This window comes from Tauraco erythrolophus, chromosome 10, assembly GCF_009769465.1.
Source record: "Tauraco erythrolophus isolate bTauEry1 chromosome 10, bTauEry1.pri, whole genome shotgun sequence".
Taxonomy (NCBI): Eukaryota; Metazoa; Chordata; class Aves; order Musophagiformes; family Musophagidae; genus Tauraco; species Tauraco erythrolophus.
Genome location: NC_141474.1, coordinates 17,163,231 through 17,184,706, shown reverse-complemented (window position 1 = coordinate 17,184,706; position 21,476 = coordinate 17,163,231). Strand labels below are relative to the sequence as shown.

The following is a 21,476-nucleotide window of genomic DNA, read 5'->3' as shown; positions in this document are numbered from 1 at the left end:
CCAGGGACGGTCTCTCCTCCGTTCACTACGAAACACTGGGGAGGAAGAGCCCTCCGTGGCCGGGCTGGTGGGCGCACCCGCGTCCACGAGCGCCGTCGCCGCCCGGGGCCGGCGAGCCCAGGCCGCCGCTGGGACACACCCGCCGCCGGGGCGGCGGCAGCCGGTCGGCGCGGCGCTGTGCCCGGCAGGGGCGAGGGCCGCGGGGGGCGGCGGGGCGGGCGCGCCGCCGCTCCCGGTGCCTCCGCTCGGGCGGCTCCTGGCGGCGGCGGCGGCGCTGCGAGCCCCTCCCGGCCGGCGAGGACGGCGGCGGGGCCCGATGGCGAGACCCGGCGCTGCGTGCCCGCCGCCCGCCCGCCGGGTGATGGTGGCCGCCCGGGCGCTGCTCTTCTGGGCGCTGGTGTACAGCTACTGCGGGGTGTGCGCCTGCATCGCCGGGCTGCGGCTGCTCTGGAGCATCGGCCGGCGGCCGGGCGAGACCTTCCGCTGGGTGGTGCGGGAGAACCCCCCCGCCTGCCTCAATGACCCCTCCCTGGGCACCCACTGCTACGTCCGGATCAAGGTGAGGGCTCGGGCGCGAGGAGCGGGCCCCGCCGCGCGCACACGCACCGCTGCGCGCGCCCCTGCCCTGCATGGCACCCGTGCCCGCCCGCCCTCCTGTGCGTGCGTGTGCACGGAGCAATGCATGCTCCTCTCTGCACGGGCACCTGTGCATGCTCCGCCGTGCATGCTCCTCTCTGCATGGGCACCTGTGCATGCCCCCCGTGCATGCTCGCGCACCCGCGCGCATGGACGCGCCCGCCTCTGCTGCCCCGGGGCAGCCGCGCCGTGCCCGGCCGGGCTCGTTCGGGCGCTGCCGGGAGGGGCCGCAGGCCGGGCCCGGCCCGGCCGCCGTGGGGGGAAGCGGTGCCCGGGCGGCCGGGGTGCGGGGCCGGCGGCGGGGGGCTCGGGGAGTGGGAGAGGCGCTCGCCGGCCCCGGGTGTGTCGCGACCCGTGTGCGGGCCCGTGCCCCGTCGCGCCCCGCAGCCTCCTGTGCCGTGCGCTCCCTGTTGGGTACGGGTTGTCCCGTTGCACCCGGGAGCCCCTTTCGTGTGTCGGGGTCGCAGGGAGAACGTACAGAGATGAGCCCTGCCTCTGCGACTGTGTATTTAAAGCCACCGGTCAATTCTTAGGCTCGTCTCAGATCTCTCTACCTGTGATTTGCTCTTCCACTAAACGCTCTAGACGAAGTTGTATCGGCTTGGTTTCTTTGGTAGTTAGAGGTGAGCAAAGAACGCACTGTGAGTTTTGTCAAGTGTTATTTTTAATAAAATGAGCACAAAGATCTCAGTTCTCAGGGATCTGTGCAGATGGTTTTGTGCCAGGCAGTACTAATGTAAATTATTGAGCCTCCCAGTTTCTCATGATTTGCTTGGGGCTTTTTTTCTGTCGTTTGGAGGCATGTGTGTGCTTTTTCACTTGTATGCCGCGTTCTTTTTTCCTATAGCGCCAGGCCGTAAATGAATGGGCTGCTGAGGAAGTCAGAGGGGTGACAGTAATAAAAAAGCGTGTGGGAGCAAATCGAATTGCTGTCAATATGACAGTCTGTCACTCGTTCCAGGAAATATGAAACCCTCTTGCTGTTGGATAACAGCAGGCTAATGTGTTACTTTCCAAATACATGTATCCTACAGATCTGTACAGATTAATAAAAAAGAAAAAAGAAAAAGTGTGTTTCAGAAAGGCGTCAACAGCCTATGGCTGTTTTGGGGGGCAGAAAAAAAGACAGAAAGGAGCAACTAAAAAGGTAGAGGATGGGCTCAGTTTGGGGCGTGTGACATTTAAACTGCTGCTGGATGGTTCTGGATGGTGATGGAATTTGTATGAGTAAAGGGGATGTCCTTAAAAGCAATAAATAGATTAAAATGAAAATATTGAAGGTAAATCCCTAGAGGACACTAACTGAAAGAAGTGAGATGGAGGAAGGCTTACCCACTGCTCACTAAATTGACAAGAGAAACTGTGAAAGAAACTTGAGAAACTTTGACTTTTTTCAATTTAAAAGGGTCAAAGGCAGAGTAATATAGAGAATGATGAAGATGATGTAACGGCCCTAAAATTTACTAGGAAGAGACCATTAAGTACTTAGAAATGTATAGATACTTTTACCTCTAGGGACTTCATTGGCATCCCAGAGGAGAAACATCAATGCAATTTTGGGCCAAACAGAGCAAAAGTCCCTGTTGTATCCATACTGAGTATAAAACCCCCGGATGTTCCCTTTGTGGAGCCCTTTCAAGACTCAAGATGTAAGTTAATGGTTTTGTAGCTGGTTGGTGACTTACTTATGAGTGCAAAGGTAGCTCAGAGAATTTGAAGCATCTCTGGCAAGAAAAACTTTTCTATGCATTTGTGATTCTTGGCATGATATAAGCTCTTGATGTACAGAAAAGGCATGGGGTTTTTCTCCCTTTTTAAAATAGCAGAGGCAGTGCAGGTTCTGACATTTGTTCAGGAGCCCTACAACCTTTCTTCCTGCAGTTTCCTTCACATGACTCCTAAACAGCATGTTGTATTTTGAGCTAACTCTTTCCTGACTTCTGTATCTACTTCTGTGACAGAATTCAGTAAACCCTATAGGTAATAGTTTCAGCTTATTTAGATTCTACTGGATTTGACCTTGAGTTAATGTACGCTTGTGTACATCCATTCATTGCAGTGGCATTTCAACGTTCAGCCTCTGCACTGCTAACAATCAGTAACTTGCCTGCTGGTAATTCTCATAAGACCTATTTTCTTCAACGGTGCATCAGAAATAGTGACTACAGATAGGGGAGAAAGAAGATGATTGCACGAAGGCTTTCTTTTCTGATATTAATCTGAAACTTTGAACAATAAAAACAAGGAGAAACCGCTTGCCTTCTGATTACTTATTTTTGATTGCTTTTGGGTTTTAAGATAAAATCCATGCAGTCCTTTACTGTGCCAGAATCCAATGCGACGGTTTTAAAATAGTTGCATAATCTTAGAAACTAACTGAAAGATTGCAAGTGTGTTTAAAGCGTTCTGTCTTGAAGTCTTTCCATAAAGCACATGACTGGTGTCCATGTGAAAGCAAGGTGCTAGCTGCGAAAATAATATGCATTCCTAGTCACTGTGCCAGGCAGTGCTCTTTTTCAGAAAGGTTACCATGCTCATGGCTGAACCAGCACACAGGCAACGTAGCCTGACATCTATTAAAGATGGGCCTTCCTGGAAGAAGCTGTGGCAGACGGGGTGTGGGGTACTCAGCATTGCCAGGGCATAGCAGATACCTGATCGCAGAATCACAGAAGAAGATTTCAGTTTCAAGAACTGACAAGTTGATATTTTTTTTCAGGGCAATACATTGTTTCTTAGAATATTGTCTGAAACTGTACTCATTCTCAAATCCCAGTATAGCAGTTCTATGGAGCAATAAAAAACACACTTCTTTTTTCTCTTGTTTTAGGATTCAGGGTTAAGATTTCACTATGTGGCTGCCGGAGAAAGGGGTAAACCACTCATGCTGCTGCTTCATGGCTTTCCAGAATTCTGGTAAAACTCCCTACGCACTTTTCTTGTATAAAGAGGCAGCTTAAGAGACCCAAGAGTGATCATCTCAGCTTAAGTATAACTAATATGATCTGGTTTATGTATCCGTGAGTAATAACTAATGACATGAAGTTTTAGTAGAGGACAAACCATTGAAACTTCTTTTAACTGCAGCATCCACAAAAAATTCCTGCAGGCTGATACAAACCAACCATCTTTTTTGCATCATGAATCCATTTTTCCCCTTGTCTTTAAACTTTGGGGAGGAACTGCTCATTTTTAATTAATTTCCTGTTTGGATAACATTTGTACTAATATGGGTAAACTTATGAATTATAGCAGAGAGTGTTAAAATGAGGATCCATTATATGTTAAGTGCAATATGGATTGCTGCATTTGTTAAAAATACTATATGATAATTTTTAACTTGGGGAGGGGAAGAAGAACTATGAGTTCTATAGACTATTGTGCAGTCTAATTTCAGAATGCTACTCAGGGAAAAAGGTTCTATTATTAGTTCATCATAAGATGAATGATGAATCAAACCCAATCCTAAATGTTTGTTTGTAACAATGAAAAGCAGTCATGTCTAATGATTTAACCAAATTGCTCAGGCTGTCATTGCCAGGTTTAACTAGTGGAGCACGGCTTACAAAACTTGCACCAAAAAAATCATAAGGGAATAGGGGAAGTAGTGATGCCAGTAATTCAGCGAGTTAAACGGTCCTTTTCCTTTCCAAACTCAGATATGGAGCTAGGCTCCACTGTTGGAACCGTGGTCTTTCAAGATGGACTCAGGTCATACCATGATAAATTGTGCCAGGTAAACCAGCAGTCAGTTCTTTTCCCTTAGCAGTTTTCTATAGATACTAACAGCCTCGAGGATTACGGTATAAAGTCGTATTATTTTAAAATAGTTTTCAAAGAAGTGGATTGTTCTAATAATAAATTGCTATCTAAAAGAATCAAAACTGTAAACTTTGATTAAAAATACAGTTAGATTGGGGGTTTGCATACTTTATGCAAATAGTATGCATAGTTTGCATAATGCGTATTCTAACACAGTAAGACAGCTGAGACTACAGCTAATTTCACCTACAGCGATAATTATAATGCAAAATTTAGCATTTTATATACATGTTCTACTGAGATCTGGTATATTATTTTCATAAAGCAGAAAGCCATTCTTACAGTTTAGAATGGTGAGTCATGCTTTAAGTGACAGTTAATATATTGTATTATCTGACCATTCAAAAGGAATGAATAAGAAACTGATATATAGGTCACTGGGACCACCAGTAGCATAGTTTATATAACTGTTTTTAAAAAGAATACATCTCAATGTTGTATAAAGTAGTCGCACTACCAGTACTGATGTTGGTTTGTTAATTCAATCAGTGATGAATTTTTAATCCAAGAATACAGATTGTTGTGAGAGCACGAGATAAAATAATCATAATTTAAGAGATATTTAAAGCAGCATCAAATTTGTGTCTTTTAGCTAGAAAAAACAAAACAAAACAAAACACATATGATTCACAGTTACAATTCTGAATTGTAACAAATTGTCTGCCTTCAAATGTCTCAAGGTTATAAATAGGACAACTATAACCAGACAATACTGATCTTAGTGAGTGATTGAAAATATCTGAAGATGATAGATCATTTAAGAATATAATGGACCAGAGCCATTAAAAGTTTTAAATGCATAAAAACTTGAAAGTCAATACTAATGTTGTGCAAAGACAATAATAAAATATTTTAAATTGGGCATAATGTATTGAAACAGCTGGGTACCTGTAAGACACATGTGAGCTGCTAAATTTTATACAAGTTGCCTTTCAGAAATAATGTCATCAGAAAGTCACAAAATATTTTTCATTATTCAGCCTTATGAATATGAAAGCATTCACCAACATTTCCAAATTCTGCTTGCAAAACAGTTGCCCAATAGTTACATTCTGTATGTGGTAAAAGGATTTCTTTGAATATAAAGCGTACCCATTTGGTAGGTCAGACATTTGGTGATTGATGGACTGTTGTGAAAACGGAAGATGAGGATAGCAAGTAAACGTTTTCTGAAAACAAAATAGTTTAGGTATCATTGTTTCTTCTTAGTGAAGTATATAGGATAGCTACAACAGTTACCATGGCAAATTCAGCTCCTAAGTCATTGTATAATGCCTTTAAAAATTTAATTCCTGGAGAGCTCAGCTAAATCCTGTATTTGCATTATATGGCACTGAAATGAAAAGGTTCTGACTGTTCTGTTTATAGGAATACAAATTTCTATAATTAATGAGTTACTGTAATATTACTTATGTTCAAATCCCTAATAGGCTCGAGACAGAGCTAAAGTGGAAGAGCCAATGGTCTGATATAGACACTGTTTGATTTAAGGTAGAATTCTGTGCATCACTTCTGATCGCCGATGATCCAAACGTTACGTATCATTTATCTAAGATTGTTGAAGCAAGAGCAGAAGTAAAAGCTAGATCCTAGCGCTGAGGGATGCAGCCATTATTATATATGCCTAGAAGGATCACGTTTCTTATGTATCTGTTACAGTATAAGATAAGGCCATGTCTGTCTTGGTACTGGCTGTTCTGAAATTTGTTTGGTTCAGTAACGGTTGAAGGGACAGGCAGCTCTTACAGGATGAGGCCCACCATTTTCTTGTTATTTTGTTTCCCAACACACATATAGTCACTATATACTGTTACAGAATGAGGAATAGCCCAGGCCTTTGCCTGAGTTCTTGATTTTGTATGTCTTTTCGTGTGTGTAATGTTATCACTTTTTTTCCATAGAAACACAAGCAATGAAATACTGTGTGTAGTACCAACACATTGAGAGATTTTTCTGGAACAATTCTGGCAGTATAGACACAGATTAAAGTGTACACAATAGAAATATAAACTTCACCAAGTTCATTTGTTATTCATTGTATTTCTTTCTTTGGTTTCTTTAGTGTATGAGTTATCTGACATTCCTTTTCTAAAAAGAAAAAAAAAACAACCAACCACAAAACGTGCCTTGAGGAATGTTTCCCTACTACATCAAAATGTGTGTGAGCAATCCAGGAAGAAGATAAAGCTTTTCAGACCTTACTTTTTTGACAATACTGTGGCTCCAAGGATAAAACAGAACAGTCCTCTGTGTGCTGTGGTTTATGCCTGCTTCCTTTGCAGCAAAGGACTGTGCCAGAGTTCAGGAACTGTTGAAACACCCAGGCTCTGGCCATGCCCCCTTTCTGGCAGCTGCACTTCCTTACCGGGGAATTCAAGAAGGGAGCACAAAACTACTGTAGCCACAAAGGACCATCAGCGTACCACAGAAAGAAAAAAGAATCTCATTGCAAACAAACCGTGTTAATTTACCCTCAACTATGTGGGAGCAAAATCATTGAGTTCATTTTGGTATCATACTGCTTGACCTTATAACTCCAACTTTTTTCTCCCCTTTGTTAGGTATTCTTGGCGCCATCAATTGCGGGAATTTAAAAGTGAATATCGAGTGGTGGCCCTGGATTTGAGAGGTTATGGAGAAACAGATGCTCCTTCTCACAAAGAAAATTACAAGTTAGATTGCTTGATAACAGATATAAAGGATATTTTGGAATCTCTAGGTGCGTTAGTAGAAGACAAACTACTCAGCTCATAGATGACTTGATTTTCTGGGAAAAAAACCATAAAGATCTAGCACTATTTTTTTTAAAAACTACATTCTCTTTAATATATACACATTACAGATATGTGTAGATATTAAGCTAAGGATACTCATATTTAATGGACTATTATCAATATTAATGAAAAAGTTTGTTTTCTAATTATGATTTGTATGTCACTATAAACAATATGTAAAGATGATTTTCCATCGTTGAGTTCAAAAAAATCATCCCAATGTGCTGTGAAATCCAGCATACAAACCTATGGTCTTTTTCCCTAAGAACATCTTTGCCTAATCCCAGCTGTTGCACTTAATGGATAATGTTATGAATTAGAGTCTAATAGCACTTGCAGACCAAAGAATTTAAACCAGGTGATGTTTTCTTGCACAAACAAGACAGAATAAATATTATGTGCTGTATAAAGATGATGACAGTACATCTGCTGTATTTGAAAAAAAAATCCCAAAATACTACTTCTGCACAGTAGTCAGTCCTCTAGAGCTGAATCACTCTGTCTTACACAACAGTGAGAACAGAAGGGAGAACAAGGGACACGTTGGTCCCTGTAGCAAATATGCAGTGTAACGAACAGTCTAGAGCTGAAGCTCGTCTGCAAAATTTGTCCCTCCAGTTCAATCTGAAGCATAGCTGTTCCAGCGATAAATTGTAACACCTAGTGAAGGGTATTTCCCTTCCATACCAATAGCAAGACTAGGGATTAGACCGTAGACCGTCCTTCTCTGAATCATTTTAATTCCCTGGATACTCCAGGGATAGTGAAAGAACTTCTTGCATTTCACATGAAGAAATAATAAAGCAGTGATTCCAATTCTGAGGTTTGAATTTAGGAATTGCTTTGCTTGTGATGTTTGAATATTGTCAAAAGATTGGGTAGGCAATCCCCACACTGTGTTTACATTTTCCAGCCTTTGCTGGTTGTGTTAATCTCCATGGTAATGCCATGGTTATACACTTGTGAAGTGCTCTCATCATAATTCTATTTCATAAGAATTCAAAATTTTCTGGAAGAAGTATTTCTGAGGCTTGTTGTCTTTGTTTGTTCTAACCCCAAGTTAAATTATTTTTGAGAACTTGATTATATCAAAAGTGCTCCAGAAAGTTTCTATTCAAGCAGTTGTAAGGTGCTTTGACAACTGTGTCCAAATTTATGTCAGAATTCTAAACAGTTTGGCTTTTATACATTTCATTTGTAGTGTATGTGCTCAGCATTATAATCCTCAATGGAGGAGTGTGATGGTATCTGACACTGTAGTATGTATGCCAGCAGTGGTTAAAGGAGGAAGGGTTAGGCTTTCAAAAACAGTCACGATTTTTCTCCCCCCTTTTATTGCTGTTAAATTACCATTTTTGTTGATGCAAGAATAAGTACGTGAATGCCGAGAACTTTAAAAATTGCCACAACATATGGAGTAAAGCTACAGACCTAACAAGTATATAAATATGTGTATTTATATGTGTATATATATATATGCACTCTCTATATATATATGGCTATTAAATATAATGCCCACTTTTTGCATAATGATGATGTTCAGTGTTTAGATAACCTCCCAAATTCAGAGAAATTCGTTAGGATTAATTTTGTTCAGGAGGGGCTCAGGAGATTGCTCAGTCTTTCTGTCTGTAGTTTCAAACTCCGAACTCCCTTAACATGACAAATGTACATGCATTATAATGACTACAAGTTGAATTGTGTATCTGACCCAAAATCGGCCAAGATGTGAACAGGGTGGCCATTTGGGTACTTTAGTTTGACATTGTTTGACATTTAGTTTGACTTTAGTTTGACTTTGAGGTAGTACTGCTAAAGGGTAATTGAAGTCCTCTTAAATAATTTCAATTATTTGTTAATTTTTAAAGTATAATAGTGCACTATTTTTTTCTGGCCATTAGTAATGGAAGCAGTGCCGTATTAAATAGTTACATTAAAAAATGTGCTGGACCACCTTTTTTGCCCAATAGTTATTTTATTGTATGTGATAATTTGTATGGATGTGAATTCCACTGAAATAAAACCACAAATCTGTGTTTATGTGGTAGGATACAACAAGTGTGTGTTGATTGGCCATGACTGGGGAGGAATGATCGCTTGGTTAGTGGCTATATGTTACCCTGAAATGGTGACTAAGCTGATTGTGGTTAATTTCCCTCATCCTTCTGTGTTTACAGGTGAGTTTTATAGTAGTTTTTTGTTAATCTTGAGTATCTGCATTTTCATTAATATTGTGTTTGCTTTGAGGTTGCTAAAGAAGAACCAGCTACTTGCCTCTTCAGATGTTCAGTAGATAAGTTGCCAGTACTCAGTGCCTCTCATAATCTGGACTGTATTTTATGAAGCAGTAAGGTATCAAGTATTTGACTTTCAGAAATAAGGTATTGTAGGAAGCAGGAGTGCTTGCAGCCAAACTTACTGATGTTTTTCTTAATCCTCGAAGGTCCACAAACATAATTTTCATATACATTAATCTGTTTTATACCCCTTTGGCAGGATAAAATTCCCTGAACAAGAATGTATATTACATTACATCTAGGTTAAGGCCTCACTGCATTATTAAATCTGCATGAAACAGCCATTGTATAAATGTGAAACAGACATTAGAATTTAATCTTGATTTAGGTGGTAAGTGACAATTTATGATCTTGTACAATATTAATTGGAACAAAACAGCCTTTGCAGGCTACTTACTAAAGGCTCAGGAATGTACTAGTAACTAGCTGAAACAAGGATTTAGGTGCACTAGCAAAATTTGTTATGTGACAGGCTTTGAGCTGGTCTACTACGAATAATTACAGAACATTTCATAGGGATTAAATCAACATTCAGTAATTAAAATGAAAGTAGTATCTCACTATTTTTAATTTCTTCAATTGCCAACCTTACCCTATTTCCATTTTAAAAGTTACTCCATTTCCCCAGAAATACTTAGGAATATTTAGTGCAGCTTTAATTTTCGTTTCAGTTGAATGTATATCTGACTTTACACCACCGTGGAACCAGAACCATTCACGCATGTTGGTGAATTCACAGTGTTCTTGGGGACCTTTCAAAGATATTAAGTAACATTTTGCCAGGTAGTTAAGGCTCACTTACCCAAGGAAAGGTCTGTTCGTCACCACCTGAGCAAGTAGGAGATTTTTGCAGTATTTTCACTGAGAGCAGGAGCCAGGCTGTATAGAACACAAATACATTTTATTATAGTATTTCTTAGTATTTGTTAGCATATTTGTTAAAGTACAAAATCTGTTCTGTAGCTTGATTAAGTCTCCCTGGAACAAATTTCTTCTACTGTGGATTAAATGAAAATACACAGTTCATAAATTGTGTAGAACAGTAAAGTGAGCAGTGTTGATGATGGTCCATCAAGAAAAAATATAATGGGTGATGCAATTTAAGAATGTGTGAGATATGAAAGCGTAGAAGACAGCTGACACTTCAATTTACTTTGTTTTAAAACCCATTTTTATTCACTGTCAGAATTAATATTTCAGAGATATCTCCTATGTTGGGAGTGCAATTTTGCCTTTCCGAATTTGCATCTGTAAAGGATAGGTTATAGACTTCCTTGCATACACTCTGTGGTTGCTTCGAGGAAGTTCGATATTTGAATGTCAGTGTTGGCTCTTGCAACTCATTGGAGACACAAAATTACAATTAAAAAAATATGCAAATTTAGCTATGTCATTTTATTTTGTTATATATGCTCCAATGTCTTTAAAAAGTGACGCTATATAATCTTGATTATGGTTGTTGAAATTGCCAAGAAGACAACTGTTGGAAAAATTCTGTATTTTCATGAACAGGATTGATGTTGTCTTTAGAACGTAAGTGGATTATCATCTACAGATTTCTGTGCATCGCATCTTTGATGAGAGAAATGCTTAAAGACTTGTATTTATGCCTCTTGTTCCACAGCTGAAAAAAATGCTTTGAACTAGCTGCACAAATAGATCTTTAAGTGAAAAACTATCATGCGATTAAACTCTTCAATGTCACTGCCCTCACCTAATCTTTAGCAGGCTTCCAGTTGGCTGACTGTTCCTATTAACACGTCTAAAAGAAGTATGTTTTAATGGCCACATCATCTACTTACTCCTGAAACAATAATCATCTTCTGTCACATAGCATGCTCTAACGTAATATTTTTAAAACATTCCTTTAAGTTTAAAAAATAGTAAGATTAACAGTAATTTTGTTTGAGTCATCAGTTTTCATTTTTAATTCATGGGCATTTTTGTTTCAGAATACATTCTACGACATCCATCACAATTGATTAAATCTGGTTACTACTTCTTTTTCCAAATGCCATGGTTTCCTGAATTCATGTTTACAGTAAATGATTTCAAGGTGAGCAAAATGAGTGCTCTTGTTTATATATTTAACTGTGAGTGAGAGAAGAATTGCCACCTACGCTGATCCCTTCTGGCATAGTTGTAATTACTGGAAAAAATACAGAGCTTACTGATTTTTCTTCTTAACTTTATGTATTTATATAAAGTAGGATATAAGTACATAGAGTCTCTTGCTTTTGCATTTCTGGGAGGCATTCAGGTACATACTTTTAACTTCCAGCACTACTGTGCATTACTCTACCTAGACAGTCAGCTGGTTTTACTTGTGCCCATGCCAGTGGGACACATTTGGTGCCTGGGGAGCTCCTGCTGACTTAGATGAAGCTCCTGTGTGCAGTGGGACATCCTCTTATCCCTCAGAGTCTGCTACAGGGCAGGCAGCCTGGGAGTCTGGGCATCAGATTCAGCCAGGTGATTAATTCTGCCTGAGGAACCAACAAGGCCAACACCTTGTATAACCTTAAAAAAATCTGTACAAGCATAAAGAAAGGGAAAAAGCAGCTGCAGGCATGCATCCTCCTACATGCACATACAGCCCAGGATAGAGCTCCAGGTGCTGCAGGCGCACAGGGCACAGCAAGCCGCGGAGGTCCTGAGCCATTCTCCCTCCCACCCTCTTGGCTGCTGGGGTCCATCCCAAAGAAAAGTATGTGCCTGTGCTTGCCGTTGCCTATCACGGGTGGCACATCAGGGCGCAGAACTGAGTAACTTGGTCATACTGGTATTGGCTCGTTTGTGTTTATTCTGAAGTGAGTTATACCAGAAATAAGTTTACTGTGTGCTTTACACATAACTCTCTAAAAAAACCATTTAAACCATTCATTATACTCTAAATAATGTATAAATAGATTTTAGAAAGATGTGTCCTATTGAAGGAGAGAAATCACATTTTCTAGCTGTCTTATGTGGTGGCTTTTTATTCTTCCTTTCCTAGGTTCTGAAAAGCTTATTCACCAGCCAGGCCACTGGAATTGGAAGGAAAGGCTGCAGATTAACGGCAGAGGATATTGAAGCTTATCTCTATGTCTTTTCACAACCTGGAGCACTAAGTGGACCCATTAACCATTACAGAAATATTTTCAGGTGAGTAGAACATTCTGAATCAAGGTAGAATATTGTAGAGTCCCTTGGAGGCCAAAAATTTTATTGCATCTTCTGTCACTAAAGCAGAAGGAAAAAAAGGCAAATCTGTTTTGGAAGTCTCAGCAGGTAACAAATGCATTCAGCATCAAGCAATATGACGCAAAGTGAATTGTAAGAGAGACCCACACACAAAGCAGCAAAACAACCAGAGTGCAGATAAGGAAAATCTTTCTTTCTAAATCTTAAGAAAGCAAAAGACCCTTCCTCATTCACAGAACCATGGCAGTCATAAAAATCCATCTCTAAATAACACTTACAAAATTAACGTCAATTAATTGTTTGCATTACAGTTCATATTATCTCATAATAAGCTGTACAAAGAGCTTATTATTCGATAATACTACTAGATAACATGGCATCCAAGTAAGTTACCCTCACTTCTTGTAACTTTACAAAACCATATCTGACTTGAATTTTATTGTGTTTGAGCTGGTTTTTTTATAAAAAGGTAGGGTAGGGTTTTTTGTGACTAAGCCTAAAACTAACGCTAATTTATTTTTTCTTTTTGTTCCTGCACTGGTCTCAGCAGACTCACTGGCAGCAGTAAGCACATACAGCAGGGAGCATGCATAGATTAAAACTGAGAGATAGCATCATAATATGAAATATTTTTGCAAGCTTAAAATTTATTTTATTTTCTCAAGCAGTTTTCTAATGATTTTAACTTTCCTGGAAGGAGTTGGCTTGGCCTTACAGAATGACACCCTCTTTTTACCTACCAAAAAATTGAACAGGCAGAAGGTCTTTTAACTCTGCATGTACTCTACTTATGACTTATAGCCCTAACTTGTAGGACTATACTAAGAAGAATGGGATTGAACTCTTTTTTCCTTTACTACCTCAAGTCTTCAACAGTGCTAAATCTCCTGCATGCTTCTCTAACACAGGACCAGCTTCCCAATGTTCTTTAAAAGTGACAATTCTCTTCTTTCCCTAAACTCAGACAGTAGATGTTTGACGTAGATTAATAAACTTTTCATTTTCCCTGGTCCAAATTTAGTGCTAACTTTACTGCTCTTTCTGCACCTTTCATGCTGTCACTGTCAGGAGAGCAGTCAGCAGGGAAACACTGGGAGGAAGGTGGAGATCTGAGCTAGCTGCTGTCTTGTACAGGCTAAGAGACAAAACTGGAACAAGGAAGTAGAGAGATGGTATGTTTTCTTCTAAACGAGGTAACGCTAAGCCCACACACCAATAGGGAATAAATGAGATGGCTGCTGGTAACAGTATACTTATTTAAAGCTGTGCAGAGAGCAGTGATGCCATCAGCTGGGATGCCCAAGTGTGATGAAGCTGTGTGGCTGCACGGTGGCTCCCTGGCCCTGCAACTGTACTGCAGGAGCCCCCAGGGTAGGGCTAATGAGGAGCTGGAGAGGCATGAGCACCTTGAGCCTCGTTCATTACATTTGCCACAGCACCTCACATCAGTGAGCATGCACATTAACCAGATGCTTCTCTGACAATAACAGTGAAATATCTGTGATAGCTGATAGCTGAACTGCTGTGGGATTCAGGTGAGACGAACGTAGGAGTTGCATATATTTAAATTATTGTTTCAGACCTTTTCAGGCTCAAAAAAAACTTAGTATCAGTTATTAATCAGAAAGTATCTTCAGAGTTATTAATTCCTCTCTGCATGTGAAAGTATACCTGTACTGAATTTAGAAAATGTTATTATAGGTGCCATCAGCCACAATGCAGCAGGCTTTGGACTGGAAGGAAAAGACTGGTCTTCTGCTCATTCAGTTCTTGTCACCCATTCTGATGGTCACACCTTATGGGATGTGAATCATTAAATATTAAAACTGGATTGAAATTTTCACTTCCTCTCATATAAGCCATTGAAGAGAACTTAGATGCTAATGAACTGTATTCACCATAACTCCCAGTGGGTTGGCACTGGTGACCTACGTGTTAAAGGTTTCCAACTCATTACTATCCACCTAGAGTTTCATTCTTCAGAACATAATTTTTCTGGAAAGTTATTTCCAAAGAGATAATTGAAATCACCTACTTCCATCCATCACCAACACATCCTTGTATAAATAGCACAGCAGCTGTTCACTATACTTTAGATTACAAACACTTTTGTAATAAAAATCATAAAGCTTTTTGTATTATGCTTGATTGAGAGAGATAGGTAAGCAGCCGAAGCTCGAAATTCTTCTGATATGCCATTTTTTAGAAAATGGGATTACTTCTCTCATAGCAGTTAAGAAGTACTTCAGTATTTGTTTACAGAAAAACTGCTGGTCAACTAACAGTGCTGTATGAAGGTTTGAGTCTGCTTTTCAAAGACTTAAATGTCACAAGTGGAATTTCCCTTTCTAAATGTGAAATCTGCGAGTTAATCCTTGTTAAAGGAGATCTCTAGAAACTTCAAGCACGATATAATGTGCCATATTCCAGACTGAAAAGAAATACAGTGTAGCTAATAGGCAATGAAAAATGTCAGCTTCTTTATCTATGCAGTGTGTGTAAAAAGCCCAGTAGAGTTTTCCTAAGTGAGGCTACAAATCTTGCATGGCACTTAGCCACAAAAGAGAAATGGTAAACCCTACAGTAGTGAAAAAAATACACATATAAATAGTGAAGAGATCCAGGATACTGGATTTAAAATGTAATGAGATTAGTCTAAATGAACTGAATCAGATCATCGTATTATCAATTTTTAAAACTATTACTATGAATAAACTATGGTTTGGTGAGTTAGGTTAGTTTGTTTGAAAAATGAGATTTTAAAGCCACTGCTACAAAAGCCATTTTAAGAATTTTCCTAATTCATCAATCAAAATGAAATTATTATTTAAAGTGACTTTTTATTAATAGTTCTTGACATTATGTATCAGTAGAAAGGAGGAATGTCTTCAAAGTCTCCATTTCTTTGCCTTATCCGAAACTAATGCATGCCGTCTTCTTGTCTTTACCTTTTTACAGAGCATTAATTAACTCCTAAGTTTCAACCTAGCATAAAAGTTTGGTCAGAAAATCTTTACACGTTACTGGTTTAAAATAATCATGTTTGAGCATTAGTATAATACAGATTTGTATCTGATCAGATGGAATCTGTTTTGGATTGTCACAGCTGGTCTGTTACAATATGTGGCTAAGATTAAGCAATTCAAGCAGAAATTAGATAAATTTTTCAGCATCTCTGAAACAGATGAACTGGAATAAATACTGGTGGGTTAATATAGTTTATGTTGAAATAGTCTTTCATTCCTAGCAACCTGTATCTTTTCTAATGTCTACCTTTAATGTGAGGAAACATTTATAAAATATTCCATTTAAAATAATTTTATTAAGAAAAAATAGTAATTTTTTACTGAAAGTTTAAATAGGTCATTGTGGTGGTTCAACTTTTATTGACATTTTATTTTCTAAGGGCTTTTCTTCAAAGTATCAGTAAAATGTCCTATATTTAAACGCTTTCTAGTCTGCCAAAGCTCTGGGCTGTGATGTTGTAGTTTTAAAGAGACTATGACTCCATGAAAGGCAAATTTTTAAGGAACAGTTTTCTTTCACTGCAAACAGAAATAGGTATGTAAGTACGAGGCCTTCAAAAACATACTGTAGCTTTTTGTAAAGGGAACTCTGATATACGTTGAATGTTAGCATGAATTTCATAGATGAGTGAATGTAACTGACTTCACCATTTCAGACATCAGTGTTCTATAGAATATCTTCCTCTACAGATACATTTATTTTTAGCTGTACTACATGATATTTAATTTTTGAGTGGGTCTGAAACACTCTAGCTGGTCTCTTCCATAGTGTCCAAAAATGGCAGCCTGCCATTTCCTGGACAACCATTTCTCATAAAGCGGTTTGGCTACTCAGATAACTGGATGCCTTGAACACCGTAGTCTAAATGTGATTCAAAGCATCATGTTTCATCAAAACCTCCTTGCAGTAAATAATGCAGGTTCAGAAATGTGCCATGGCATTCATCAAACAAGCGAAAGCCACTGACCTACAAAATTCTGGCCGTGTTGTTCCATATTCCCTTTTACAGAGATCATGGGGCTCCTGAGCTGTGCACCATGCTGAAGCATCAGTCATGTTCCAAAAATAAGACCTCTGTTGCAATCAGCTGCTGATTACAGACACAGTACAGGAAAAGTATCTTCTAACAATTTTACCATTCTTAAATACAATTAAAGGACTCTGAGTCTCAGGAGCATTTTCTTGGTATTGTAGAAGGTATCTTGGAACCCAGAAAGCTTGCAATGAGATTCACTGTGTTGATTTCAAAAGCTAAGTTGACTGAAACCTGTCTTGGTGATTTTTGTAAAAAAAGACCTAACTAAGTGTGTTTTATTTTTAAAGCTGCCTACCTCTGCAGCACCGTGAAGTCATCATGCCAACCCTGCTATTATGGGGAGAAAGAGATGCATTTATGGAAGTTGAGATGGCAGAAATTACACGGATTTATGTTAAAAATCATTTCAGATTAACTATTTTGTCTGAAGCCAGTCATTGGCTCCAGCAGGATCAACCTGACATAGTCAACAAGTTGATATGGACCTTTCTAAAGGAAGAGACAATAAGAAAAAGAGAATGACTGTTTGTATATGTTTTAAGGGGTCTACATAAAAGCTCTTCAGATTTAAAAACTAATTGTTATCAGGGCCATATTTCCAGCCTGCCTTCTATTTTGAGCTCTGTTAGAGAAAAGTGTTTTCAATGTACTGTACATTTGGACACCAATGTTACTGCTAAAAGAAGTGAGTATGAGAATATATGATACCAACATTGGTTTTACCTGTATACTTGTATTTTGCACATAAAAACACCTGCCTTAAGATATATATGTATTTGTACAGAAAAAAAATCATGGAAAGTTGCTTGGTTTTGTTTTCTCCCTTGCTTTATAGTTTTAATGTGTGGTGCCTTTTACAAATTTATAACGAAGAAATAGAGTGGTGCCATACTGAAGGAAGTCATGAGCTTTCATTCTAGAATCACCTGAATTTTTTTAATGTATTTTACCATTAAACAGTAACTAACTCTTTTTATTATCTATATTTTAGCATACTGAATGACTGAAAAATTTCTGGGCGCATTTCTAGTCTTCAAGTGAATAATGATCTTCTTGTATTGTTGAATGCAGCTGCTTTGTGTGATGTGTTTTTCTTTCTTGACTAAAAAATGGGAAACTTGTACACTTGACATGTCTGAACAAGAAGAATGGAAAATTAAGATATAACATGTATCAAATCCACCTCTGTCTAATAAAATGTAACTGACACTACTCCCTTTATCTGACTTCCTATGGGGAGATTTCTTACTGAAGCTAAGAATTAGGTTTGAATAGCTGAAGCATCTGTCCACTGTGCAGCCTTCCTCATGCTATGATTGTTGTATTTTCTTGAAAATAATGCCTCTTTGTTGGCATTATCCTTCCTATGTTAGCAACTACTGTTCTTGTCTCCAAGAACTGCTGCCAAGTTCCTGTGTTTATAGGAAGAGACACAGTGATGACGGAAGCAGAGGGTAGAATTAACTTGCATGTGATTGCAAGGGAGAAGAAACTGGATGATAACTACAAAGAAAAAAGCAACACAAAACGCAAGTCCCCAGAAGAGGTGAGTCACCTACCTGTATGATTTTCAAAGTCCCCCTCCAGCTGCAGAGCAAGTGCAGTGCCCTGGGTACAGGCAGGGATCAACAAGGACCCATCAGAGGAGGCATCGGAGCCAGGTGGGCTTGAACCAGCTGTCCACATCAAAGACAGCTGACCATTAATAAGGAGTCCCAACAAGTTCCATGCTGCTGCATGTGTCATCTCTTTCGAGCCACTGTGTCCCGTACAGGTACTTGGCACAGCCCCTGGTGACATCTCACTCGACATAATCCTCACAAGAAAGCGGACCAAGGGGTGCTGTCAGCCAAGTATTAGCTGGTGGCTGCCAATCCGCTTCCTGGAATGCAGCTCACAAAATCTGAGGAAGAGGCCTCTCAATATTGTGATAACAGTATTGATCTCGCCTTTTCCATCCATGGCTGGTACCTGTCTTTCAAGGATGTTTTTCCCCCAAGTATTTTCAGCACTCACTGACTGAAATCGTTACATGCTTCTCAAGTTTTAAGGTTGGAAAGGTTCTTCCTTGGCTCAGAGGGTGCTGTAGAGCGTCATCTACACAGCAGTTTAATTTCTCGGCAAGAAAGCTATCACTGGGGAGTACGTTTTTCCCTGATCGTTGGGACCTGCTGGTGCCAGCCCAGCCATGGAGAGCTGCCCACAGGAGCTCCGGCCTGCGGGCGGGGGCTCCTGTTCTCTGCTGAGGAGTGCAGCAGGGTGGACGTGTAACAGGCAATAACAGCAAACCAGACTGTCTGTAAAACAGCAGCGATTACCGACGATCCCGTTACTCTTCGGAAAGGGAAAGATGAGTCTTTACGAGGCGCAGGGCGGCGGCCAGCAGAGGGCTCCCTGCCTGCGGCAGCCGGGGCTCGGCGGGGCCGGACCGGAAGACCCCTCCCGCTGGCCCCGCCCCGCCCCCCGCACGGCGGTGCCGCCCCCCGCACGGCGGTGCCGCCCCCCGCACGGCGGTGCCGCCCCCCGCACGGCGGTGCCGCCCCCCGCACGGCGGTGCCGCCCCCCGCACGGCGGTGCCGCCCCCCGCACGGCGGTGCCGCCCCCCGCACGGCGGTGCCGCCCCCCGCACGGCGGTGCCGCCCCCCGCACGGCGGTGCCGCCCCCCGCACGGCGGTGCCGCCCCCCGCACGGCGGTGCCGCCCCCCGCAGGGGAGGGAGGCGGGGAGGGCCGCGCCTTCCCACCCCCCCGGGGGCCGCGGGGAAGGGCGGGGCCCGGCGGAGCGCCGCTAGCCCTCATTGGCGGACGCCACTGCTAGCCACGGCCCACTGAGCTGGAGCGGGGAAGGGGCAGCAGCCCGCACCGCGGGGCTCCCGCGTCGCGTCGCGAGGCGGTCCCTCGGCTCCCGGCGGGGCTGGCGTTGGCGGGAAGGAAGACGCCACCCGCGGCGACGAGCGCTGTCGCGGGTTGTTTTCGGGAATACGGCGGGCCGCCCCTTCGGCGGTGTCGCGAAGGGACCGTCTGTCCATCGCCGCCCCGCGTTCCTGCCGCCGTGCCGGGCGCGGAGCGGAGCAGAACGGCTGCTGGCACATGGCGCGCTGCGGTGGCGGCGCGGCGCCGAAGGGCCCCGGCCCGGCGGCGGTGGAGCGGCAGCGGCTGAAAGAGGCGCTGGCCGAGCAGCTCCGGCAGGACCTCGGCAGGTAACCGCGGGGCCGGAGGGGGCGCGGCGGGACGGCTGCAGGCGGGGCGGTGGGACGGGACGGGCCGAGCCGAGCGGGGAGACGGTGTTAACGGTACGCTCCCGCAGGCTGCTGGCGGAGGGGACGTGCTCCGACGTGACCATCCGTGTAGGCGACGCGGCGCTGCGGGCGCACCGGGCGGTGCTGCTGGCGCGGGCGCCGCGGCTCTTCGCCGGGCTGGAGGGGGGGCGGCCGCCCCGAGAGGTGCTGCAGCTGGACGGCGTGGGGCCCGCCGAGGTCCGGCGCTTCCTGCGGTGAGTGCGCGGCCGCGGCGGGCGGGAGCAGCGGGCACCGGCCGTGCCCCTCGGGCTGGTGGGCTGGCGGCAGCTTGTGTCCTTCCGCTTCTCTTTTCAGCTATTAACACCTGTTTTAAAGCGTTCCCATTCAAAGCAGTATCTTCACAGCCTCCCTGCAGCGTTTGCAGGGGATTTTCTTGTAACTTCCTTATTTCCTCTGCCTTCGTTCCTCTGCTGACAGCACACGAATTATACGTACCCTCCGCCATAAAGTGTTTTGTACAGTATGTAAGTATGTAAAGGCTTTGTAATAGGACAAGAGAAGAAGCAGCAAAACCCCTTAATGTATCCTTTAAAATTGTCTGTGCCTGCTAATATCCTTGTTGTTAAGATTACCTAATAGAAAACAACAAGAAAAACCACTCTAGTGTCATGTTAGAAGGAAAAAAGTTATGGATTTGGAAGCCTAGGAGGACTTCATCAAGTTGGATGAAGATGCATCAAGAGCATGCATCAAGTCAGAAACTGTGTGGTTATCAATCACTGAAGTCTTAAGTGATCCGTGGGCTAGGCCAAACACAGGACAGCTTTCCCACTGAACGGGGATCCCAGAGCAAGGTGTGCCACACCATCAGTGCAGTGCGTGGGCTGGGTGCTCCCCAGGGACTGGTGCAAAGGCTAGCGTGTTTTCCCATTGCCAACTATCACCATGTATCTGGAATCTCGCTTGTCTTGCTCAAAAGCTTCACTGAGTACATCAGGGGCGTTGGCTTGTGCTGCCACCAGACCATGCAATCCTCCTTTCCTGTAAGTGCCTCTAATCCTTCTTTCAAAGAAGTGAGCAGCGAGTGCTTTTCTCTTACAAAGCTGTGGTGGTGCCACCTACATCTGTAAAAAACAGAGTTGATGTTGGAGCCGATCAGCACTCTGGGCCTGCGCAGGAGCAGAGTGGTAGGTAGGCACTCTGGGATTTCAGATGAATTCAGGATGTGCCTAGAAAATGTATGCACTTGCAACCTCTTGAGAGTGTTGGCAAGAGGAAGGGGGAGGTATTGCAGTTTGAAGTTTAGTGCCTAAAATATAACCTAGGCTGACCTCGCCCTGTTGGTTTCGCACGTTCTCTCCTTAAACTTGTAAGTAAGGCAGCAAACGGCTAAAAATATGTATTCAGGGTACTAACGTTATAATGTATGAAAGAAACCTTTTTGAACTGAAGTAATAGCTAAAA

The 21,476-nt window shown here is 42.3% G+C and overlaps 2 protein-coding genes across 3 annotated transcripts in view; both read left to right on the top strand.

The window, feature by feature from the left end:
• The first annotated feature begins 316 nt into the window (after positions 1 to 316).
• Positions 317 to 17,297, top strand: EPHX4 (epoxide hydrolase 4). Of its 2 annotated transcripts, XM_086617581.1 has the most exons (8): positions 317 to 559; positions 3,467 to 3,552; positions 7,020 to 7,177; positions 9,281 to 9,409; positions 10,730 to 10,784; positions 11,480 to 11,585; positions 12,525 to 12,673; positions 17,063 to 17,297. In XM_086617581.1, the coding sequence occupies exons 1-8, from the start codon at positions 317 to 319 to the stop codon at positions 17,295 to 17,297; spliced, it is 1,161 nt and encodes a 386-aa protein (XP_086473707.1). The 2 variants fall into 2 exon arrangements, with proteins under 2 accessions (XP_086473707.1, XP_086473708.1); XM_086617582.1 differs by lacking the exon at positions 10,730 to 10,784 and having other exon boundaries at positions 11,482 to 11,585.
• Positions 17,298 to 19,863: 2,566 nt separating this feature from the next.
• The window catches only part of BTBD8 (BTB domain containing 8), a 38,440-nt gene continuing 36,827 nt past the window's right edge, over positions 19,864 to 21,476 (top strand). The window contains exons 1-2 of the mRNA XM_086617255.1: positions 19,864 to 19,973; positions 20,081 to 20,266. Coding sequence (XP_086473381.1) covers positions 19,864 to 19,973; positions 20,081 to 20,266 — 296 coding nt within the window. The remainder of the gene's footprint in view (positions 19,974 to 20,080; positions 20,267 to 21,476) is intronic.

Coding starts and splice junctions, on each gene's coding strand:
- EPHX4 (XM_086617581.1), top strand. CDS start 317: ATGGCGAGACCCGGCGCTGCGTGCCCGCCGCCCGCCCGCCGGGTGATG. Junction 560..3,466: donor ACTGCTACGTCCGGATCAAG/GTGAGGGCTCGG, acceptor CTCTTGTTTTAG/GATTCAGGGTTAAGATTTCA. Junction 7,178..9,280: donor GGATATTTTGGAATCTCTAG/GTGCGTTAGTAG, acceptor TTTATGTGGTAG/GATACAACAAGTGTGTGTTG.